At 50.8% G+C, this 22,709-nt stretch overlaps 9 protein-coding genes across 9 annotated transcripts; 4 read left to right on the top strand and 5 right to left on the bottom strand.

Moving 5' to 3' along the window:
• Positions 1-2,584: 2,584 nt before the first annotated feature.
• Positions 2,585-4,915, top strand: ASPSYDRAFT_58214 (arginyltransferase; the record flags this gene model as incomplete). Its single annotated transcript, XM_040849497.1, has 11 exons — positions 2,585-2,657; positions 3,043-3,087; positions 3,153-3,228; positions 3,282-3,344; positions 3,404-3,526; positions 3,582-3,743; positions 3,797-4,030; positions 4,089-4,186; positions 4,257-4,322; positions 4,400-4,680; positions 4,790-4,915. 11 exons carry the CDS (start codon positions 2,585-2,587, stop codon positions 4,913-4,915), a joined length of 1,347 nt encoding a protein of 448 aa, XP_040702832.1.
• Positions 4,916-5,261: 346 nt separating this feature from the next.
• cbpA (putative calcineurin binding protein) lies at positions 5,262-6,143 on the bottom strand (the record flags this gene model as incomplete). The annotated part of the gene is made up of 1 exon (XM_040852212.1): positions 5,262-6,143. The coding sequence occupies one exon, from the start codon at positions 6,141-6,143 to the stop codon at positions 5,262-5,264; it is 882 nt and encodes a 293-aa protein (XP_040702831.1).
• A 2,450-nt stretch (positions 6,144-8,593) lies between these two features.
• grpE (mitochondrial nucleotide exchange factor MGE1) lies at positions 8,594-9,884 on the top strand. Its single transcript, XM_040847045.1, has 3 exons — positions 8,594-8,925; positions 9,010-9,438; positions 9,497-9,884. The coding sequence occupies exons 1-3, from the start codon at positions 8,656-8,658 to the stop codon at positions 9,527-9,529; spliced, it is 732 nt and encodes a 243-aa protein (XP_040702830.1). The 5' UTR covers positions 8,594-8,655; the 3' UTR covers positions 9,530-9,884.
• Positions 9,885-10,997: 1,113 nt separating this feature from the next.
• ASPSYDRAFT_58211 (uncharacterized protein) lies at positions 10,998-12,926 on the bottom strand (the record flags this gene model as incomplete). The annotated part of the gene is made up of 2 exons (XM_040849496.1): positions 10,998-12,304; positions 12,383-12,926. The coding sequence occupies 2 exons, from the start codon at positions 12,924-12,926 to the stop codon at positions 10,998-11,000; spliced, it is 1,851 nt and encodes a 616-aa protein (XP_040702829.1).
• Positions 12,927-14,252: 1,326 nt separating this feature from the next.
• Positions 14,253-15,271, bottom strand: ASPSYDRAFT_45445 (c-type cytochrome). The gene is made up of 4 exons (XM_040847043.1): positions 14,947-15,271; positions 14,731-14,889; positions 14,572-14,666; positions 14,253-14,513 (listed from the first exon to the last, which is right to left on the bottom strand). The coding sequence occupies exons 1-4, from the start codon at positions 15,091-15,093 to the stop codon at positions 14,489-14,491; spliced, it is 426 nt and encodes a 141-aa protein (XP_040702828.1). The 5' UTR covers positions 15,094-15,271; the 3' UTR covers positions 14,253-14,488.
• A 143-nt stretch (positions 15,272-15,414) lies between these two features.
• On the top strand, positions 15,415-16,062 carry ASPSYDRAFT_992341 (uncharacterized protein). Its single transcript, XM_040853271.1, has one exon. The coding sequence runs from the start codon at positions 15,550-15,552 to the stop codon at positions 15,955-15,957; it is 408 nt and encodes a 135-aa protein (XP_040702827.1). The 5' UTR covers positions 15,415-15,549; the 3' UTR covers positions 15,958-16,062.
• A 182-nt stretch (positions 16,063-16,244) lies between these two features.
• On the top strand, positions 16,245-17,077 carry ASPSYDRAFT_150794 (uncharacterized protein; the record flags this gene model as incomplete). The annotated part of the gene is made up of 2 exons (XM_040842039.1): positions 16,245-16,616; positions 16,673-17,077. 2 exons carry the CDS (start codon positions 16,245-16,247, stop codon positions 17,075-17,077), a joined length of 777 nt encoding a protein of 258 aa, XP_040702826.1.
• Positions 17,078-17,455: 378 nt separating this feature from the next.
• Positions 17,456-18,723, bottom strand: ASPSYDRAFT_89740 (exosome non-catalytic core subunit RRP42; the record flags this gene model as incomplete). Its single annotated transcript, XM_040852211.1, has 2 exons — positions 17,456-18,079; positions 18,154-18,723. The coding sequence occupies 2 exons, from the start codon at positions 18,721-18,723 to the stop codon at positions 17,456-17,458; spliced, it is 1,194 nt and encodes a 397-aa protein (XP_040702825.1).
• A 1,161-nt stretch (positions 18,724-19,884) lies between these two features.
• Positions 19,885-22,331, bottom strand: ASPSYDRAFT_58207 (serine/threonine-protein kinase; the record flags this gene model as incomplete). The annotated part of the gene is made up of 3 exons (XM_040849495.1): positions 19,885-21,312; positions 21,364-22,107; positions 22,164-22,331. The coding sequence occupies 3 exons, from the start codon at positions 22,329-22,331 to the stop codon at positions 19,885-19,887; spliced, it is 2,340 nt and encodes a 779-aa protein (XP_040702824.1).
• Positions 22,332-22,709: the final 378 nt, after the last annotated feature.

Genomic DNA, 22,709 nt, shown 5'->3' with positions numbered 1-22,709 from the left:
CCATCTCTTCTTGCCCGCGTAGTAACACTTGGCGAAGTCCCCATCTCTCGCTTCATATTGTATCTTTAATTTAAACTGGTTTTGACGCATCCCCCTGCGTCTTCTCCCGTAAGTTCTCCCCGACGATGACATCACGTGCATGCCCGTAACATTCAAACAGAAAGGGAGAGAGAGAACATCAGCAGAAAGTCATCGACGATATTACAGAATAGAGCAACGGCGGGAGAAGCGTCAACTAGGATCCCAGGATCCGCAGTTTACAGATCGTTGCTGTGTTGTCGCACCTCAACCCAATCGCCGCTGGAGTGTTCCCAAGCGCTTTTGGGTGTCCCACTAATTAATCTTATGTGCATCCCCTGCTTTCCCTAGTCCAAGTGGCCTGCAGCTAGCGACAGCATGGGCTTAGCAAATACCAACGCTCTGATCGACCCCATGGTTCGATAGGCCTCGTTGCCGTGGACATGAATTCTGTAACAGCTGCACGATGCCCCAGGCATTACCTGCATGCTTCGTCTGAAGTACTAGACTAGTACGGGACAGATTTGCAAGAGCTACGAGGAAATGGCCTATGCCAATCGTCATTCGCCGTTATATTCGCCCCTCTGCCCACAGCACCCGAATCGAAACAAAGGGATGGAACGTTGGGTCGGAATGCCCTCTTCCTGAATAATATCGTGTGCTCTTGGTCTGCGCTCTGCCCCGCGTCGATCGGCCCTCGATGATGACACTCAAAGAAGCAGGTCCGAGAACCTCCCAGGTTCGGCTTGGGTCTTGGTCCTTGGAGTATGTAGGGCAGTCCGCTTTTGGGGTTCGCGTCTAATCTCCTTCAGAGAGGAGCTTCCTCAGAAAAAGAAAAGAAAGCACCAGAAAAAAGAAAAAAAAGAAAAGGGTAAAAAAAAAAAAAAGGGCCTCCAGCTTCTCCACGATTTTTCATGCGGAAATAAGGTTTGATACTCGAATTATTATTACCGAGTGCCTAGGAATGCGGATTATTCGGTCGACCCTCGGCGACGCCTTTTCTTGCTTCGTTTCCGGAGTCGGCCACGCGTAGACAGTTACCTAAGGCTCCCCAGCCAAGAAGAAATCGGCCTGCAACTTGACAATTTGGCATCGTCGGCGCCATGAAGGGTCCCTGGAGAAATAGTCGTTGGCTCACGCGGTGGATCAGACCCAGTTTTCCTCTTTTGCATCTTCACTTGGGGCATTTTTCTTCGCCCGCCAAACAAGCGCTTTGCCGACTTATGATGGCTTGCTTTTTGATTACTATTATTGTGTCTCTTCACTACCGGTTCTGCGATTGGCCTGCGTGTTCTCCAGCAGTACCAGGGTAACCAGATGTTTTCGGAATACCGCCGGGCTATGCCCTCGGTCAAGAAAACGGGCTGGAAGGTTGGTGCTGGTTCACTGCAGGTGACCCAATGATAGTTGTGTATATAAGAATATATCGAGAGTGGATGATGCAGGAGCCCCGGGCTTCAAGCGGTGTCTTTGGGCTATCCACGTTTCATTTGTGTGGAATTTATTCGAAGTCTCACCAGTTACTGTGGAACCAAACGAGGTCCGCAATGCACCGGACGCAGCATTCAGCATTTTGAAATGAAGTCGATTATTTCATTACCTATTAATTGCGATGTTCCTTGGTAACCAGCAGTTTCAACTCAAATCGGAATATGGCAAAGCAAATCTCGTTGCGAGGAAATTAAGGATAAGAATAGATTAGCTCAGGCGTAAAGTATTTGGGAGTCGATCGCCTGGATCAACAGATCTTCCCCTTCGGACGTCAGTGCTCACATTCATCAGGCCGTGACGAGGAATAGTTAGGGGTGTCTAAGAATAACCAGTCGAAAAGCAGAACTCCGAGAACAGAAAGAGAAATTGGTCGAGTGCTGGGAGGACGGTACCTTGAAATGCCCGAACAGGTATTGTAACGGGGGCCCCCCGTACCAGGGCAAACGGTATCGTACGCCCGGAGTACATTTCTTGCCAGAGGAATCCAGTGTGCTAGTGCTGTCTCAACGGACGGATCTGGTGGTGTCGTGAACATTGACTAGTTGATTAATGTTGGCCCATACTCATTCCTGCATGCAATGCTGGCATCGTCAATCTCTTGGAGCGTATTTGGTGGCGAACGAATATCCAGACGCGCAGATTGGACCAGGACGAACCGGACATGCATACAAAGACTGACAGGGAGCTGGCTCGGTCGTTTTCTAGAAGCATCAGGCGTCGGGTTCTGGTACGAGAAGCTGGGCTGAATGTAAGATGGATAGCATTTCATACTACCGAGCTCAGTAGTGATGATTATATACTTTCTGAATTGACTGTATGAAGCCGAGCATCCACCGCTGGAGACATTGTACTCGACACCTCTCAGCTGAACTGCCAGTGTTCTACCACCCACTGTCTCCGTCCTCCTCATCTCCCCGCGCTCCATCGTGGCCTTATTTCTTGATCAACACTCGCGTCCAGCCCGATACTTCCTTGTTTTCTTCCTTTTCCGCCTTGAGCGCAGGGAATAATAACGCCCAAACTCCAAGCTCCAGTCTCCATCGTCGTGCCCTCTCTGCGTCGCAGCAACTACGCCATGGAACCCTCTGATCCTAGAGCACCGATTGACGCCGAACGAGCCAGGCAGTTGTCGCTGTTCCGACCCCTCGGTGAGTAGCCAGTCACAACACACTGCCCTTCCCCGTGCAATGGCCATTGGTCCTAGTTTATTTCTTTTCCGCGTGGAGAGACAGCTTGGTCTGCCCCTCATGATGTATGAGTCTCTCTCATCCTGCCCCTCATCTCCCATCTGATGCTGCCACTTTGCGATGCCTGATCATCCCGGTCGTTTCCTTGCTGTTCTCGTGTATATGTTTTATTATTATTCGATTTTTTTTTTTAACCCTTTCCACCATCTCTCCTCGGCGTCGCGGTCTCTCCGTGCCCAATCCTGTTCCCTTTACCGGATCGTTGACTACTCGTCATGACTAAAGATGATGGATCCTTCATGATCACCGTCGCCGCGGCAGCGTTCTGACCAATATATCACTTCAGGTTACCAACGCAACTCGTGCGGATACTGTAAATCAGATAATGGGAGTCAGTCGCCTTGTAGCCCCACCTTGCAGCCTTGGGTTCGATTGCTAAAAGCGCATACCTCGTAGGTGCTTCATACTACGCTAGCTCCGTCTCGGTGCGTCCAGGACACTATGAAGAACTCGTCAACAGGGGATGGAGAAGGTCAGACCGAATCCAGTGGTAAACGCGGGTGCACTCTTCTAATCCTTGCATAGGTCCGGCACCTTGTACTACAAGCAGAACCTGCAGCGGTCATGCTGTCCTCACTATACAATGAGGTATGTGCTTTGTGGTTGCCCTACCGACCTCGCCATTCGGACGACGCTGATTAGTCCAGGCTCGAAGCATCGGCCTACAAACCAAGAAGAGATCAACGCAAGGCAATCAACCGCTGGAACAAGTTCGTCTTGGGGCCTGAGTACATACGCAGAGTTGCATATCTCAGTCCGAAAACTCGGGAGTAAGCGCAGCAGTTCCCTGAATTGCGGTCCATTGCAAGCTTACTTGCTTGACAGACAGAAGAAGCATCGCAAATGCAACTTCGATCTTATTGATGCAGTTCATGGAGTCGAGTACCATAACGTCAAGCGGCCGATAGACCCAAAGACGAAGAAACCGTTGGAACCGGCCCATCGGTTTGAGATTAACATAGAAGGTGACACCGTTTCCCAGGCAAAGTAGGCAGCGAGTACACTCAGCCATTCTTATTATATACTCACGCCTCTGTCAGATTCGAGTTATTCCGCAAGTACCAGACGAAGGTTCACCAGGAAGATGTCTCCAAATGGCAAACAAAAGACTTCAAGCGCTTCCTATGTTCAGGCCTCAAACGGACCGAACCAAATGCACAAGATGGGCAGCGCAGACTAGGATCCTGGCACCAGTGCTACCGGCTTGACGGGAAGTTGGTGGCCGTTGCTGTCCTTGACCTGATGCCCACTGGCGTCAGTTCTGTTTACCTTTTGTGAGTCTTTTCGCCAAAAGTTTGACCATCAGAACAAGAATCTCACAGACATGCAAAGTTACGACCCGGATTACGAACATTGGGAATTCGGCAAACTCAGCGCAATGAGAGAAATAGCGCTTGCAATTGAAGAAGGCTATGGATATTACTACATGGGTTCGCATACTCGCCCACAAAACACCAATGGAAACCCCACTTGCTAACATCATGATTTCTACTTTCTCAGGGTACTACATCCACTCTTGCCAAAAGATGCGCTACAAGGGCTCCTTCAGACCCCAATATATCCTGGGTACGTTTCATTCCAATCAACATGCTCGTCCACCACCACCGACCTATCATAACCCGAGCTAACCCGTTCAACCCCAGACCCCGAATCCCACAATTGGGACCCCCTCGACGGCGAACTAACAACAAAGCTCAATTCCCGACCCTACGTCTCGCTCTCGCGAGACCGCAAGAATGCCGAAACCGGGGAGACTGCTGAAGCTGAAGCTAATGTCGAAGCCGAAGCCGAAGCCGAGATAAACGACGAAGAAGTCTCGCTCTTCGCCCTCCACATGCCGGGTGTTCTTACGGTTGAGGAAATCAAAAAGCTGGATCTGGGAAGCTGGCCGTTACTTGTTCATGGATCGTTTGTTCATATGGCTGTGAGTCTCATACCCATTATTATTATTTATAACTGTAGTCCTGTTATGTTGAGTATTTTTCTTTTGGTTTGTCTTTTTAATATGAGCTGACGATGAGAACGAACTACAGGACTTAGTTGGGTGGGAGACGATGCCGGTTGATGAGCCTCAGTCAATTAAAGGGATCGTAGCAGAGTTGGCTGCGACCTTGGGTCCTGCTGTAGTAAGGGACAGTGCGGTGGTGTTATTTGATTAAATTTGATTGAAGATTTTACTGGAACTAAGGCACTGCTCGATCAATCAAACGAGCTAGGACTACTAGTTTATTCTTGAATGATATGAAAAGATTAAAACATATATTGTTATGTTCATCGTATATGAGTTGCTAACCACAAATGCTCCATTATCATAGACTCCCTCCACAACGCCAAGCAATTAATTCTTGAAAATGAAGAGAAATTGCAGGAAATTAAGAGCCACATCCACGAAGAGACGGAGTAAAGACAACAGCCATGATCCCATACAGAACTCCGAATTCAAGCGCTAAAATGCAGCCGAGACCCAAAGAAAACTCAAAAAAAATTCGAAAATAGATGAGCAAATTAGGTCATCAGCTCGACGGGAGGACGAGCAGTCTTAAAAGGTGGTGTCTGCTTCGGCATATCAAGAGGGCTCATTTCCACGTCCATGTCGTCCGGGTCGGCTGTTGTATCTTCGACCATAACAGCAGGGAGATTTGGACTACCACCGTGCTCCCCAGGGTTGTAAATGAGCGTGCTGCTCCTGCTCCGCTGCTGAGATAGTGGCCAGCTTCCAGTTCGCTTATCGGATGAGAGAGACATCGGGGTATCCGGGTCAGTCTGCTGTTGGGACGAGCCGGCAGGAGTTGCAGTTGACGATTGCTCGGTCTTCAGCTTCGCGAGGGCCTGGGCGAGATCGCTAGCGTGGACTTCCTTGTTTGGGGGATCCTCTGTGCGCATAACCCATCCGTGGGGTGGCGAGGGCGGGGGGCTGATGAAGAAGAGCTTGTCAACCTGGGGTGCCTCGAGGAGCTTGTGCTTGATGCCAGTGCCAGTCTCGTCCGTTTCTAACAGAGGCGTTGGCTCGCCGAAGTAGATCTTTGTGCGGACTTCCCGGTTAAGGAGGCTTTCGCGGTCAAGGAGCTTGCGGACGCGGATTGCATCGTCTTCGTTTCTGAATGAGCAGACAATGCGGCGGAACGACGGGAGCGGGGAAAAGGAGTTGAGAGGTGCGATAGACTCAATCTGTGCACGGATGGTGGAGAGAGACGAGGGCTGGAAGAGGTAGAGGTCGTTGAGGTCGGTGATCAGAAGGGTGTTGGTTGGTGGTGATGGCTTGGAGAGCGGTGGGAGGCTGGAGAGGTCGATGGAGAGAGACGGTCTGTGGGAGGCGGAGCGCGAGGAGCGGTTGGCATGAAAAGAGGGCGATGAAGGGACAGACTGCGGAGATAGTGTGCCTGTCATTTTGCCGGTTGTTGGGTGGAAGGCGAAGAGAATAGGAATTAGGAGTTGGGATGGAGGAGAGTTGGTAGTGAGATGGAGGGGAAGGCGGAGGATGCTGTTAAGTAGTTGCAGCAGTCGCCACGAAAGCAAGATGTGCAGTGTGTCTGAAATATCTGAGACAAGATTGAATCCAGAACTGAAGATCAAGAGATGCTTCTTTTATAGACATGTGGCCTTGCTCGAATTTTGATTGTTTTTTCCGTGTTCGGTCTTGGGGAGGCGAAGCTGCGCCTCCTGGCGGCGTTCACCGTACGGAGTCGACGCACGCGGTGGGTTTCTCTCAGTCTGCACTGCCATGATCTTGATTCTTGGCCTATGAGACAGACGAACCGGCTTTTCCTCTGTTTTCTCCCCCAGCAGACGCGGCCGAGTCCCGGATACTGTTCCTGAAGATCGAGTCTCGCCCTTTTCGATCCCAGTGCTCTAACTTGTCGCCGGTCGCCACGGGGTGTCTGCAGTGACCTTTGATTGCCACTTGCAATACGGAGTAGACCCTGCCACAGACTCGCGGATCTGATTTGGTCATTAGATCGAATTACGAGAATTGGAGTATTACGGGATCCCTGGACGGCTGTGAATACGGGCTACAGAGCATCGTCGTCGGCCTTGTGCTGTGTTGGCTCATGGCTGACTCTGCCTGTATAGACCTGAGCCTCTGCATAGCGAGTCCGCCGATTGCCTCGTCAACACCATAGGCAGCATCATAAAAGATACTATTTTATGCCTCTAAGCCTCTATAGTCTATTCTGATCACTGCTGATACAGCTGCGAACTCTCCACAGCTGTCTCTGGCTGACCTCTCCAAAGGCCATGCTCCATATAGACTCCGCCCCCCGGCAAGTCGGCGGAGACTTAACCGACGGCTTCAAAGTTAAGAGACAAGAAAGTTAAAACACAAACGCGTCCTCTGCTCCGCTGCTAGCGGAGTCGCCGGAGCGATCCGCAATAATCCGCAATTCCGCATACGTGTTGTAAATTGACGGATTATGATCTACCTAATTGTGGCTGATGCCTCCCTACTGCTTCATTCGGCCCACGGCCAGCTTCATTCGGAACAGGCTACTTCATTCCTTGTGGCTAAGCACTCTTCAGTCCTCAGTTCACCCTCCAGAATTATGCTCCGCCAAGCCCTCTCCCTGCATGGGTTGAATTATCCAAGTGGCGTGGGAGTTACGGGACTGCCAATGCCTCCTACATCAATCCGTTGTTGAGCTTCTCCAATGTGCCTCGTCTCAAGAATGTGATCCCCAGGGCCCACAGCCTGCAATAATGCCTCAGCCTCGTTTACTTGCCGTTATCACTTCTGAGTTCTGCAGCTTAAATGATGCCATACCCCGGAAAACGCGGGCTTGGCAGCAACTCGGCACCGCCCAGCCTCCCAGGCTGGCGGTTCTCGACATAGCCACTCCGCACACATGCGCGGAGGTCCATCCGCGCATCATGGATTCATGGTGCTCTTCTCAGATACGTTTGATTGATAATATGGCAGAGAGATTCCTCCAGTAGGCTCAGGCGGCTTACACCCGTGTCCGCCATCCTCATCTCGAGATTAAGCCTAAGGCTCAATGCTGCTTACGGCTTGAGTGTTAAGATATAGCCCCGTCAAGATAAGCCCTGGGGGATACGAGTAGGGCGTTAACCATCCCTATTCTATCACTTGGCCAATAAAACTGCCTTGTGGCACATTCAAGTTCTTGATTCATTTGCCGTGAGCAAAATATAGTGTTGCCAGAACGCCATGCTTCGCTACCCTCGGCGGGCTGAATCGAGCGTTTGTATCAGCGTTCGTTACCCATCGCCAGTACCACGATTCTCTTGAATAACGGGCTTCTTGTCCGAACGCAGTACTGCCTCACGCGACATCCTCGAGCCCCAAGCTTTTGCCATTTGGGTAAGTTCAACCGCATCGGCGGGAGATGTTGCACGAGGCGCCATACTTCAGCTCTAGCGCCGTCATCACGGACCTCAATTAAAGAAAACCATCGGCGTCTGATATCAGACATGAGCCTGACTGTGACGAGCTGTCTCCAGGACCACCGTCACAATAACTCTGACATAATAACTCATCGCTGCTTGAGTTTCTGTTTGTCATACTGGGGCTCACGTGTCCGTATACCGGGAACAGAGCCCCGGAATCTCAGAAGCAGAGCATGTATTGAGAGGCCCATTTCGCAGCACGACCAGGATATCTCGAGGGTAATACCATTCCTACGTACTTCGATTTCTTAGATGCATTTATCCCTGCCCTTGAGGAGGGAAAAAAGAAAAATTTAGAAAGTTCTTTTTCTTTTGGTATTACTCGGCCTGTTGTTTCTCCTTCGCAGCTTGGCTGGTAGCTTGGCGGTCAGGTGATGCGGGTAGCTTTTAGATTTTCTGCGATCATGCCGGGTGTTCCTTGAGTCTCCAACCATCACCACTTCACGTTTCCCTGCTTCTCCATTTGATTAACTCTTAAAACCCCTCGTCTTTCACAATGTTCAAGCGAACCCTCCTCAGACAAGCTCAGGCCTCCCGGTCTTTGCTCTCCGTCCGCTCCGCGTCCACAATGCCGCTGGCTGCCCGTCGGACATCGCAGTTCCAACCACAGCTCCTCCGCCCCTTCGCTGGTTTCCCTACTGCCCGGTGCTACTCTACAGAGAATGGCAACAAGGAACAAAAGGAAAACGAGGCAGAATCAGAGGCTGCCGAGGATCCGGTCGCCAAGGAATTAGAAGAGAAGCGCAAAGAGGTCGTTGATCTCAAGGTAAATCCCCTAGGCATGCAATTGCTATATAGTCGATACTATTTATCACGCAAAGAATTATGGAACTGACAGCTTCGTAAAAAGGACAAATATGTCCGCTCCGTTGCGGACTTCCTCAACCTCCAGGAGCGCACCAAGCGGGATATGGAGAATGCACGCAACTTCGCAATCCAACGGTTCGCTGTCGACCTTCTTGAAAGTATTGACAACTTCGATCGTGCTCTCCTCGCTGTCCCGTCGGATAAGGTCGGCGCCGCCAGGACCGAAGAGAACAAGGACCTCCTAGACCTCGTCGATGGTCTTAAGATGACCCAGCATATCCTTATGAACACTCTCCAGAAGCACGGCCTGCAACGGTTTGACCCTGGTGAGCCCACCGAGGACGGAAAGGCCCAGAAGTTCGACCCTAAGATCCACGAGGCCACCTTCATGACCAAGGCTGAGGGCAAGGAAGACGGTGACATCATGTACACCCAAAGCAAGGGCTTCACGCTGAATGGTCGTGTCCTAAGAGTGAGTCCCTAATATATAAACTGATATTGTAAGACAAGGATGCTAACCCCTTGTTTAGGCCGCCAAGGTTGGTGTTGTGAGGAACAACTAAATGGCCACGCTCTCTACCCACCCTCAAAACCTACCTTCTCTGTACAGTATATAAAAAATATGCCTCACTCGGCTACGGAAATTTATTACACCCTCTCGAATTTACGGCGCCTACTCAATCATCTACCTTTATGCTCCCTGGATGGCCGTCGATTCTGTCTAATATGCATATGTATGATACACTATTTCGTACGATTGGAGGCGTCCGGACTGTCTTCCTTTCGATATCATTTACCCTAGAGGTCTTCATCATGGCGTTATGTTTGATAATTATTCCTCACAATCTCTCACCTCATGTATACTAATGATATTTGACTCGATTTTTCTTGTCTCTTTTTTTTTTTTTTTTTTTTTTTCCCTCTTATCCTTTTTCGTCTCTCAAAGCCATAAATGGGAATGCATTGGCATGGATGTTCCAGGGTATATGTGATCAATGACTTTCGCCTCTATTTTAGCAAAGAAATGCGTAGGGCTGTTTTGCTTCGTTTCTAAAATAGGCTATTCACATGGTACCGAACCATACCTTTTATAAGTCATATCATTAGAACTAGTCCCTCTATACATGGGGATTCTTTTATTTTCAAGAAACTTGTACATAGAGGTTATCCGAGAACGTACGTATGTAGTAGATTAGATTAGATCAATCGTCTAGCCAACCTACCACAAAACACCATATAAGCCCATTAAAAAAAAGTCAAATTGAAGCAGAATGAGACAAACGAAATAAACACAGCGAGAATTCGTAAAGAAGGAAAGAGAAAAGAAAAGCCCAAGTATGAACATGAACAGTTCAGGTACATCAAGTTAATCAATCAATTAACTAGCCAATGTAGTTGACGTGGTGGTAGATAAATGGAAAAGCAAAGAGCTGTAAGAACCTTGCGCCGTTATCCTGTCACTGCCAATCGAACCAAATAACTGGAAACCAGGTACGCCTGATCTGATCCTAAGCAATTCAATCAAGCCCTCCACAGCAGACACCAAATGGACAAAGTGGGGAGTAACAAATGACAGGGTAGAACGAGGAGCAAATAGAAAGAGAGATTAAACATTTCCAGCTGTCTATCGCTTTGCTTTTGCTTGCCTTTTGCGGCCGTATCTCGCCTTGTTCGCCGATGAATGATGATGAAAGGGTAAAGAAGCGATGACGGGGTGAATTGGTGGTCTCTCGCGTGCCTATCCGATTCCTGGTCCACTAGGCTCTGCTGGACTCCAGGAACAAATGTAAGGCGGGATGAGTATATGTATGCAGGGACGGATGTATGCGTAAGTGAGGAACTATATGCCAATAACATTGAACGCAATCCAGCCCAAGTACCAGTAGTAGACCCATTGTAGGCCGAACGATAACGCCGGGTCCGATGTATGATGCACAAAGAACAGAGGTAAGACTGTCCGAAGGGAAAGTGGAGAAATGGGGATTAAAGCGGAATAAAGGAGAGAGGAGAGATTTGGTAGGAAAAGAAGCATCATGCACCATCTATCGTATCTGCGTCGTCGGAGACATCGGCGGGTGGAAGTTTGCGACCAGCGCCATACACCATATCCATGAGCTTTGCCTTTTGCTTCTCCCGCACGGAGCGGAGATAGTCATATGTCCCTTCCAGACCACGGATTTGGCCCTCTATCACTGCTTCAACCGGGCCGAGTGTTCGGCCGTTGCTGCCCGAGTCAACGGAACCGGCGAAGCTCACGGAATCATTGCGCCGGACGAGCGGGCTGACGAGTTTGCGCCGTAATGTCTCGAGGTTCACTTTGAGGGTGAGGAGGCGGCCACGGTGGTCCATGAGGAGATGTTTGTTTGCGACAGTTCGGCTGCGGACGTTTGCTAACAGGCGCTTGTTCCTTTCATATTTGCGCACGACTACAGCGTCAGGGCCGAGCACGCGAGTCCAAAGGGAGCTGAGCATTTCGCCCTCGGCGCGCTCCTGCGCATCAGATTCACGAACGACCGTGCGCTGGAGATTAAGGAACTGGCGGTCGATGGACTCAAATAGCGCGAACAGGGCCGTTGAATGTGTGAGCTCGCCTTCGATCGACTCTTCTAGCACGGAAAGGAACTCAGTGAAGGTCCGCGTTAGGGTCATGCGAGTGCGCTGTGCCGAGGTCTGACCGAATATGGCCGTCACGATCGTCCCAAACGTCGTGGAGGTAGTTGAGGTGAGCTCGGCGCCGCTAGAGTCACTACTTGCGCCTGTGACATGCTCGAGAGCACCAAGCCGTGATAGGAGGTCTTGCATATTATCAAACATAATGGATGGTAAGCTACTTGGCGGCTGCGACGACAAGGTCTCCAATTCGCGTTTGGCCCAATCCATGACTAGGAGGATCGAATCGACATCTGCGTCGACATTGGCGAAGAAGCGCGTCAGCTCTAGGGAGAGCGACTTGAGTGACTCGGACAGCTCATCAAGTTGTCGCACTATGATGGGTGCGCTGGTCATATTGGTCCCGCGCACCGACTCGCTAAGGTCCCAAACGGCCACACCAGTTTCTTGTAAGGTTCCAATCTGCTGTACACCATTCTCAGAGTAATGAATAAGCGGTTCGAATGAGCGCGCAAAGCTCGATAGTTTCACGAGATCTGGAATCGCCGATGGAATACTCGGCATGAACATGGCGCGCATGAATGCGATGGACACTAGCGCAATCAAGACAGTCATGGTGGTGTTGGATTTCGAGCTAGTGATGCGATCGACCTTGGATCGCAGGTAAGTAAAGAATGCGACGAAAGGTTCTCGGTGTTGAACTTCTGCACGCACAGCGAATCTGATGTCTTTAATAGAGAGATTCAAATGTTAGTGTATCCCGCGCCAGCAAGCTGGACAGGGTAATCAAACCAAGAGATGCCTACAATTGCTTATATTACTTTCGGGCTTGAACTCCAGTGGCTCATCATCAGAGTTAGGCCGTACAGGCATTCGCACTGGACTGGGCGATCGGCCCTTCAATGGTGAATCTGCCTCTGAGGGCAATGGTACATTGGCGGCGACGGTGACATCCCCTGTTTCGGTGGAGTGTCCGCGATGCGCTCCCATAGGGGCCTCAGGCGCATCTTCATATTGCGGACTGGGTTCACGCGACTGCGATGGGCTGAGTCCCACGGTCGGTTTTAGCCCGAACCGTTCGTGGTCGACTTTGCGCGAGTAGGGCTGGTGCCGATACCACCCGCTACCGGGTACAATATCATACCTTCGAAAGCCGGGAGGTGACCAGCGCTCGCCGACCGGTGTTGCATCTTCATCCTCAACATCCGACTCCTCCGACCTAAAACCTGAGTGTTGTGATGGAAGACCAAAGTCTGGTGAACGATGAGGGTTGCTCGTGTTCTCGAAGTCCTCGAGCGATGCATCCAGAGACGGATGATCGTCAAAGACGGTGTCCAGCTCGTCCAGCATGATGGACGGCGTTGTGCGCACGGGATTCTGGAGCTGTAAGGCCACTTCCAGTGTTAGATCTCCCCGGAAATCACTTCTAAACCGCCTGAGTTGGTGGTTCAAGAAGGGAGGGGGCCAGGAGGTTCACGAAGGGCGCTAAACGTATAGATTGGTGAGACTAGCAGAATGGAGGTGGGGGAGATGCAGGAGAAGTAAGTCGAGTCCAGCAGGGCAGAGTAGCGGGGAAAGAGTACGGAGCAGATGAAAAGATAGGGACAATGGCAGGCTAGAAGGAAGCTGCAGAAGACAGCGCAGGAGTTGAGGAATGCGACGGCGAGAGGGACAAGTCGATCCCGAATGCCCTTGATGCCTGGAGACTGGAAAGGCAGGCTGACAAGTCACAGGCGCGCACGAATACCGTAGAGAAGAGAGGAGAGTTACAAACGATTTGCATTAGACGGTATATAGGTAGGAACTGGAAGTCTTCTCAGCGCTTGTGTTTGAAGACTGCTGTCCACGTTAGTGCAGTCTGGCTAAACACCCGAGTCCGGCCCAGTCTGAATAGCTTGTGTTTCATCCAATATCTGGGAAAAATACGGGAAAGCGAATAATCGACGATATCTGACAGAAAGGAGAGTGCCCCTCGCATGCGCCCTGGATCAGTCTGCCTTGACTCTTGTCCTGGACCAGGTTCACCAGGTCGAGAGCTGGGGCATTTATGGAGGGGGCGCAGAAGCAGGAGGCTGGGCCAATTGAAGGTGGGCTGTGAGAGAGGGGTCATGTGCCGCCACGCTGCCAACTGAACTGAGCGGGCTTTGAGTGAGCCGGCCTGCTCCGTGCAGAGGTCAGTGACGGCTTGGAGGTCCTGGACGGTGTGATCCACGAATAATAAACCCCAAGGTTCTCTCTTAGACTTTGTCCAGAGGCGGCAGGAGTCTGCTTGGAGGAACACCCTCTTGTCCCAGCCAATCGAGCATCCATGCTTCAGCCTGCGCAGATCGTCCACCACTCTGCCAACACATCATTGGGCAACTTTGTCAAGCAGCAGCGTTGAGAAGAACTGCTTGTCGTCACCTTTGATCCTTCAGAGTTCAGACTGATAAGTGCGTTGTCTTATCACTGATAACAGTGTACATCTCTCTTTGCCTGGGTCGAGAAAGCCACGTGATAGCGAATGACACGTGACGTGACGAAGCCGGGCCCGGCGAGTTAAAAATAGATGAACCTAGAACGGAATGGCGAGTGAAGGCCGAGGAGCCCAGTTAGGACAGCAAATGGAAAGAAGTGATTGTCATGAGAGGAGACTCTTTTATTCATTATGGCCATTCGACCTGAAAGTTAAACCATGATACACAGAAGCTGAAGAAAACATGACCGTCCATTGTAGAAAAAAGGAAACCGAGGGAATATCGAAAATAGACACGGCGGCGAAGGAAACAAGACTCTATGATATCCACAATGTCCCGACGCAATCAAAACCAGGTCTAAAAGTTTGTAGTGTTACAGTGCCCGCCTGCGAGCTAGCCGGAGACCCGGCTTCGCTCACAGGTGGGTGCTTTTTATGTCGTCTAATAGCGAAACGTTTAAGCGGTGCTCTCCTTGAGGTAGCTATAAAGTAGCTTGTTAGTATCATCTCCTTCATCCTCAAATGGGTAGCGAAACATACGTAATGAGGTCGTTGCGCTCCTTGCCCTTCTTGAGACCACCGAAGGCCATCTTGGTACCGGGGATGAACTTCTTGGGGTTCTCGAGGTACTTGAACTGTTTGGCGAATACCGCATTAGCAATCGTGATTCGAACTAAAAACGAATACATTGGTACGTACCAAAGTGTTCTCGTCCCAGGTCACACCGGCCTGCTTGTTGGCATCGGTGTAGGAGTAGCCCTCGACCTCACCAGTCTTACGGCCGAAGAGGCCGTGGAGGTTGGGGCCGACTTTGTTGGCACCACCGTCCTCGACAGTGTGGCACTGCTTGCAGCGGGTCTATTTCTAGTTAGCTTTGTTGTCTTCATGATGCGCAGAGTTGGCAAGGGGACTGACCTCGAAGAGCTTGGCACCCTTCTTAGAGTCACCTGGAGAAAACAGCTGATTAGCATTCTGTTTCGCCTTCGCTTTCTCCAGTTCTTCTATTTCGAGCTCGCGCATGCTGAGAGTGGTAGTGAAACAGTAGGCGTCGAAGCTGGTCATGATGGGCACGATGTGAAGTCAAATGTTCGCGATGGAGCTGTCAAACGTGCAATTTGCGCGAGACAATTTGAAACAAGCGACTATGGAATTGCTTCACTGCCAACAAGGATGCGAAAAGAGGGAATGCGAAACATTAAATCTTTTTGTGTTGAATTCAATTCGAAGACTTGTGAAGGGCGTTCATAAGACGCCCAATGTTGACCTTTCAACAACCTTCTGTTTCACTATTCCACCATGTCGCAGACACCATTCTGATAGAGCATCCGACGGATGCCAGTGAATGGTAGCAGCGCGACTGAACCCAGAACAAAGGAGCGAATTGGCGATAAAGGAAGTAGCTTACCGGGAGAAAAGCTTTCAGCGCCCTTGGCCATTGTGAATAATAAAAATAGAGGGTATTAAGGGAATTAAGAGAGGTAGAGAAGTGAAGCGGTATAGTACAGAGACTTGTAGCAGATGAGAGTGAGAGACAATGGAAGAAAAGTCAAGCAAGCTGGCCGAAAGGAAAAACTTGGAGAGGGAATTTGTAGAGCTGGGACCGACTTGCCCCCGACGCCTCCCGTGATCCCGCGACGACCAATCAGAACGCAGATGATTCAGCACGTAACGGGCACTGCCGGGACAGAAATTCGGTCACCGCAATCCCAGATCGAGACGGCATGTGCCCTGGTGAGCGTATTTTCGTTCTCTCAACGTTACATATTTACTTGGTGGGCTTTACAAAGGGAATTTTGTATGATTGTGTTTGTACACCGTAGTGTGACTTTCTACCTAGTCTACTTAGCAACCCTGCTAGAGCTGTCATTGTTGATCAGACGTATGCCGTCATGGTATGATCTCATTCCAGCTCATGGATACTTGTAAGAACGACACTTCGGATCTGGTGGATAAAACAGTGTAATAACAAATTCAGACCTGGCTATTCGCCGAACGCATGGCGAGTTTTTGCCGCTCTTCCACCGGCCTTGGTCCGACTCCGAAGTGGCCTGATGCCTGACCCATTGTTGAGTTCATGCCTCGAAGCCTTGTCGCCTGAGAGGATCTAAACACGTGATCTGATCACCGCCGAAAAAGTTACGATGCCTTCACAGACCAAGCAAGCCATAGTTCTCTAACAAGCCAGCCGCGCAAATCCCCGGGGATAGCCAAAGATGCCCCCAACTCCAATCGCGCCCTTCCTTCTCCCCCGAGGAGTCCCCTCAACAAGAGCCCTTCTCGCCCTATCCAAGTCCAAACCGCGCGCCGCCGCCGCCGGAGCTTACAGTCGCTGCGCATCAACAAAAGCCTCGGACCAAAAGCCGCGCGTACTCGAAAAGCCAGACAAATTTCGCCCACCATCGCACCCAGCGCGGCGCGTCGTTCAAACCAGAAATGGCAAAGTGGTCAACTACCCCGGTCCCAGGTTCAGCGAGAAGGAAGAGGCCGAACGGAAGACGAAGCAGTACCCGAATATGTTCCCGCCTGAGGGGACGGTCATGTTTCGGTTTTTGACGAGTCGATGGATACACATTTGGATTGCTATGGTATGTGTTCTTTTGATTTGTATATGTTTGTGTATGCTAATATTTATGGGTTTCAGGGTGTCCTAACAAGCCTGGCAACATTCACTTTCACGACGAACTTCAAGCACTCGAGTCCCTTTGCGCACTTGCTCCCACCCTGGTCGGGCCTTCTTACTCATCCGATCGATACGATCTCGCAAGCTTTTGCGGTGTTCCGGATGGACGTTCAGCATAGCTCTATGGAAACGCGGGAGAAGAGGAAGAGACGGGTAGAGGATGCGGAGAAGAGGAGACAGTTCCGAGTTGCGCATGGATTGGAGGAGCCGAGTGAGGAGGACCAAGGCCAGAAGGGAAAGAAGGCGGAGATTGATGATCAGTCGCCTGTTGCTGTTGAAGCTCAAGGCCAGGCTCGTGGTGGGGAAGAGTATGTTGATTGGGAGGGGAAGAAGAAGCCTGTTAAGAAGTGGTTGGGCATTTGGTAGGTGGAGGGAGATTCCTCGAGCCTCCGGGTTAATGATGGGAACGGAATTTACAACGACTTGCTTAGCTTTTTGGTGGGCGAGATTCAAGTAGAAAGCCATGTATAGTATAAGAGATTGTTCGTCTAGTGTTTCTCTCATCTCTCATGTATCATGTGTATATACATGTTCATTGTCATTACGATATTCTGCCTCATGGCGGACTTTCTCACGATTGCTGTTTCAACAGAGTTTGTATGCAGTGTCTTCATGCTTTCCCGCATTGCAGCGTATGCGGACTGAGACACGGCTTTGCAATCGTATTTGTCCGTGGGGTGCTTCCGCATCACACCGTGCAACATGCGTACCGGAGAGTAAGGGGCCGATTTCTTCTCAAACCAATCATCCAACCTCCACCCCCTCAAGTCCCTCCAGGACTTCCTCCCCGACGCCTCCCTGCTCCAGCACCATCTTTACCATACGTGCAATAGTAGCTCTCTTCACGCCACCACGTCTCGGCCTCCAAACACCAGGTACTTCCTCCTCACCAGTAGAAGGATTGACAATAGCAGACTCCTCCGCAGCAGCCGTAGAATTTACGGTAGCCACGTTCTCTGAGTTCGGGATACCAGGCTGCGTAAGCCGAGATGGAGGATCGATCGTCCGGATCGAAAGCAGTTTCAGCCGGCCAGAGTCAGTGTCGTGGGTGATAGAAATTGCGAGCACAGCGTCCGCAACGGCAATCTCTTCGCGACTCGGGTCGAAGATGCTATTCTCCGCGACAGAGATGACAAGCAGAGTTACAGGAGGTCTGACCTTATGTGTGGGGATAGAGCCTGGAATAGAGCTCTTCGTGGATTTGATCCGCGGGTACAAGTATTCAGCGGCATCCCAGTCGTCGTCGAAGAACGGGTCTTCCTCGCCTTTCGATTTCAGCTTCGGCAGCTTCGTTGCGAGAAGCGCGAGGTGAGTCGTGAGTGATAAGAGAGGGAGCGGGTAAGACAGCGGCTGGGAAAGTAGCAAGACCTATACATCATTGCAAGTTAGCACACCTCCACAGAAGCCGTTGATAAACGGGAAGAAGACAAAGAAAAACTCACATCAATATACAACCTCCAGTGCCACCTCCGATTAATCACAAGTCTCCCCTTCAAGCCCCCAGCCATCTCATCCCTATCCCCATTCCCATCCCCATTCGAACCACCCGAGACAGATTCCACCAATGGCTCTCTCATCATCTCGGACAAGAAGACCGGGAGGGCATCATCGTCCCTAAACCCCGGAATCTCAATCGCCATCTGCACCCACGATCCCTGTCCCGAAGTGCCCCCAACACCCCCAGAGCCACTCCCATCAGCACCACCATCATTACCACCCTCCTCCCGCTGCTGTGCCTGACTGAGAGCCTGGACCCCGAGCGCAGTCTTCTCCACCTCCGCCTTCACGCCCACAATCGCCTGTGTGCCATCTGCGAACCCGACCCGCGCACTGCCGTTCGTGCCAGGTAGAATGTCTGTCTCCGCCGACAAAGGCCTGAACTGCGTTGGTGAACGCCCATCTGGCCGAATCGGTGTGCCTGGGTGAGAGAGCGATGTGTAAAGGTAGGACAACTCGGCGGGAGAGATGTGTGGCGTCTGCGAAGCAGAAGAAGCTTGGCGTTGGGCCGCCATTCTGGATCTGAATCGGGACTAGAAGGGGATATAGGAATCTTGGTGAGGAAAATGCGAAGATGAGGAACTACTACTACTGCGTTTGCGCAGGTAGTCCGCAACGGAAGCTGGGTAGTTTGTTGTAGGTATGAGTGAGTTCTCGGGGGAAGCTTTGGATATCGCCCGCTTGGTATGGTTATCAGGATTACGGGCAGAAATAATCCATGCTGCAATCATGAGAGAAAAGGGATCTGTTGAGTTGAGCTTGTTCCCAGTCGCGGATTCATGCCGCTTCTCGGGGAAATTCTGCTTCACTCGGACCATCGTTTTTCCATACCGACCAGCCAGTATAAGCTCAGACACACTGCAAGGACGGCGAAGATGATGTTAATAGATTTAGGCTGCGTCCGAGTATACAAAATTATTAATTAATCGATTTATTTTGGGATCCATTCGTTGGATAGTATATATATGACAGTTCCTCTGCCGAATATGGGCAGTATATTACAAGATTGTTTGCAGTCAACCCGACCACCTGTGGTCATGGCGAATAATCAAAAAAGTGTACAAATCAGAAAGAAAGCTTTCAGTGGTGGCACATCATTTCCCATGGTCAGAGTTAATCAGGAGAGAATGAGGGAATAGGTAGGTAGGAATCAGGGAGTGAGTGACGATAAGGGACAAACGAAAGAGCTCGAGGAAGAGATAAGATGGAGAGAGAGTAGGTATATGAGGTACATGATATGTTTATGAAAAGAATGGTGAATCCACGACCCGCGCGGTGGGGGGTCGAAACGGTGTAATTATGCAAGAGGTCAAATATAGGCAGGAAGAAAAAAAAGGGCAACTGGGGTGCCGAAAACGCTNTGCGAGGCCGACTGTATCTATAAAAGGCCGTTGGGGTATGAAGACAAAAAGCCGACAAATGAGAAGAACCCATGGGCTACACCGTGCCCTATAAAACAGGAAAAGGGAAAAGAAACACAGTTTAATCGGCAAAAGGAAAGTAAGGGGAATGAAGGTATTGAGCAAAAGCAAATTGTTGACACCATGTTCCATGCGCCTTATTGAGCAAAACAACCACAAAACTTCCCTTTTAATTAGGTTATACACGACATTGCAGGTAATATGTCACGAGATGCGCAGTGCCACACGTTCACAAAATCCGGATTGGAACATGCACTATCTGTAAGTCGAGCCCGTTAAGAATTTCGTCGAGGCTGGGTTCATCCAGTCACCATCGTCGTATGGCGGTGTAGGCCACTGGCGGGTGGCGCTGGAAGGATCGGATTTCCCGTCCGAAAGTGGTAGGCGTCTGTCCGGTGTACTGTCTGCGTTACCGAAAGACACGCCATCACACTTTGCTGACGGTGAAGGAGTGGGGTAAGGACTAGGCAAGGGGTTGGAGTTCTCGTTGGCCAAGGGGCGGCTGTAGTTTGACGACGTGTCTGACTGTGCAAGGCGTCTAGCAGCCCGGCTTGCTGAGTGGAGGACCTCGTCTAAGAGTTCATCCTCTTCTTCGGGCGTCTCATAGCGGTGGACAGGGTGGTTGGACATTTGCATCGCGCGGCGGGTGCGGCTCGATATTGGCCCACCATTACCACTAGTTGAAGCCGGGCTGTCTCCCAGTGAACGGACAGAACCCTGTGGCATTGATTGCCGTTTCGTAGAGTCGGCAGGAGAGGTGATGTTCACAGGGACGTTGCCAAGGGCTGTAGAGTCCATCGAGTACTTCACGTTCTGGAGAGCCTTGTCCAACTCTGACATATCGGAGTTCTGCTTCGGATCACTAACGTTGGTGGTGTCCAAGGCCAGTGATGAGCGGTTCGACCATGGCATGCAGCCAGCGTTCGCCTCGATGTCATCATTCATGACATTCTGGTTGCGACCAGAGAGCCTGCGTGCACGTTTCCGAAGATGAGAGAAGAAGCTTTCCTTTTGGCTGATAGTGCTGGTGCTGTTGTTTCCAAGGCCGTTGAGTGCCCTCTCCGCTTCTTGTCGATGAACATCGCCGTAGTGGTTACCATGGGAGTTAACCGAAAGCTGGCGACCGATCTTCTTGCTTGACTTAGATCCATTGCTATTTGAATCCCCGTGAGCGGGAGGGTTGGCTTGGGCAGTCACTGCATTGGACAGCGGCGAGACAGGGCGTATTGAGGGAAGAATTGGCATCGGAGCTCCATGGGCCCAAGTAGNACGTTTTGTCGTTGAGTGTTTGGGTTTCAGATTTTGTGAGTCTGCCGTCGAGTCAAAAGAAATTAGAGTTGGCTTGGATGGCTGCTCTGGTTCAAATGTGGGAGCTGGGCTCTCAGATTTCCCGATCAATGACCTTCTAAACCACGATGGTTTGGTCGAAAGGGTGGGCGAATCGTGTGTTTCCTTGGTAGAGGATTTGACGCTCCTCTCGGACTGTTTGCGACCGAGGAGTCGGGCAGTAGAGGATCTTGGCCTCAAAGGGTCCACTGCATCGGCAAAGTATTCATGGTTCATCGCCTGCGTAGAGGTAGGTCGATTCTTCGGATCCCACATAAGACACCATGTCACGAAGTTACTGAGAGCCGCCGGCCACTGCGGGGCGGGCAAGATGCTTTCCATCGCATGAGGCGCCATCTAAGACTACGTCAGCATACCATCCTTTTTAATATATGAGAGCAAACGAACCTTGGGGAATGTGAAACCCAGCTTCTGTGCTAGTCGAGAGCCGTCTCTCCATTCACCACCACCGAGCTTAGATCCGGACTTGCTGTACCAGTTACCTGGGCTGCCCATTATCTCACAGACGCGCCAGACTTGATCGACTTCATTCCCACCGGGAAAGAGCGGTTTCAGAGTAGCAATTTCGACGGCCATGGCACCAACGGCCCACATATCAACGGGCGCAGAGTATTCGCCTGCACGCAGGAGAACCTCTGGGGCACGGTACCATCTGGTTGAAACGTATGTTGTGTATGGTAGTTTTGAGTGAGTTTCACGTGCCAGACCAAAGTCGGCAATCTTCACTGTGTAAGTCGGAGGAGTAGACGGAGGAGTGACCAGATTAGAGTAGCGGCTGAAGGTGGAGTCGTTGGGGGCAGAGGTGGACACCAAGATGTTTTCAGGCTTGATGTCACGATGGAAGAAGTGGTGGGCGTGGATGTGGTCGAGACCGGACAAAATCTGGTAGAGGATGCTTTTGACATGCTTCTGGTCCAGGAACTTGTGGTCCCGCGCCTTCATCAATTGATATAGATTTCCATCCATGTACTCCATGGCGATATGTAGCTTGCGAGAGAGTGGGTCGAGAAAGATGTCAAGGGCTGGCACAAGGTGAGGGTGGGTGGGAAGAGAGCGTAGGAAGATCACCTCCCGTAGCTCTAGACATGGCGCCAATGAATCGAATGTCTTCTTCATTGTTTTGATTGCAACCTGTAGTTCGGATGAGTATAATGGGTCTCTTAGTCATCAGAGAAGGGAGCTCTTACCATCGTCCCCCTCCGGGCAATGTTGGAACCGGCGGTCCGTACACGTGCTACCGCGACGCTACCAAAGCTTCCATCGCCAATTTCTTTCATCAATTCAAATCGATCTGAGAGGGTCGCCATTGAGGTAGGCGGGATGCCCCGCGAGTGGTGCTCGTATNTGACCGTCATCTTGCGTCCTTGTATCTTCTCTGCCAGCAGATGAAAGTAAGAAGGAATTTTGAAGACTGAGGCGGTATACGAATTAGCCCGTGTTGTACAGGAGCCGGCGGCGTCAATTTCGGGGGCTTACCTTTATAGTGTGGGGGTTTTCAGGGAATTAGGAGTATATAAACTCTTGATGAAGTTCGGGTGTGATTAACAGAAGGTTGTCCTCATCATCCGGAGTCAAGCGATCTCAAGTTTGCGGGGAGTGAAAACAATATCTGCCCATCAATGAAGAGAGTCAATGTAGGAGGTTGGGATGAGGGTGTGTGAGGATTGAAGTAAAGAAAGACGAGGAGGGAAGAGGGAAGGGGGTAGTCATGTAGGTCCAGGATGAGAAGCTGA

The sequence above is a fragment of the Aspergillus sydowii genome, assembly GCF_001890705.1.
Source record: "Aspergillus sydowii CBS 593.65 unplaced genomic scaffold ASPSYscaffold_5, whole genome shotgun sequence".
In the NCBI taxonomy this organism is placed as follows: Eukaryota; Fungi; Ascomycota; class Eurotiomycetes; order Eurotiales; family Aspergillaceae; genus Aspergillus; species Aspergillus sydowii.
Note: the sequence above shows the minus strand (reverse complement) of the source record. Positions and strands in the feature narration are given on the sequence as shown.

Excerpts from the sequence above, each read along its gene's own strand:
- grpE (XM_040847045.1), top strand. The coding sequence starts at position 8,656 with ATGTTCAAGCGAACCCTCCTCAGACAAGCTCAGGCCTCCCGGTCTTTG. Across the intron at positions 8,926-9,009 it reads AAGAGGTCGTTGATCTCAAG|GACAAATATGTCCGCTCCGT; the intron begins GTAAATCCCCTA and ends CTTCGTAAAAAG. Across the intron at positions 9,439-9,496 it reads TGAATGGTCGTGTCCTAAGA|GCCGCCAAGGTTGGTGTTGT; the intron begins GTGAGTCCCTAA and ends CCCCTTGTTTAG.
- ASPSYDRAFT_45445 (XM_040847043.1), bottom strand. The coding sequence starts at position 15,093 with ATGACCAGCTTCGACGCCTACTGTTTCACTACCACTCTCAGCATGCGC. Across the intron at positions 14,890-14,946 it reads AGGGTGCCAAGCTCTTCGAG|ACCCGCTGCAAGCAGTGCCA; the intron begins GTCAGTCCCCTT and ends AACTAGAAATAG. Across the intron at positions 14,514-14,571 it reads GAGCGCAACGACCTCATTAC|CTACCTCAAGGAGAGCACCG; the intron begins GTATGTTTCGCT and ends GCTACTTTATAG.
- ASPSYDRAFT_992341 (XM_040853271.1), top strand. The coding sequence starts at position 15,550 with ATGAGAGTGAGAGACAATGGAAGAAAAGTCAAGCAAGCTGGCCGAAAG.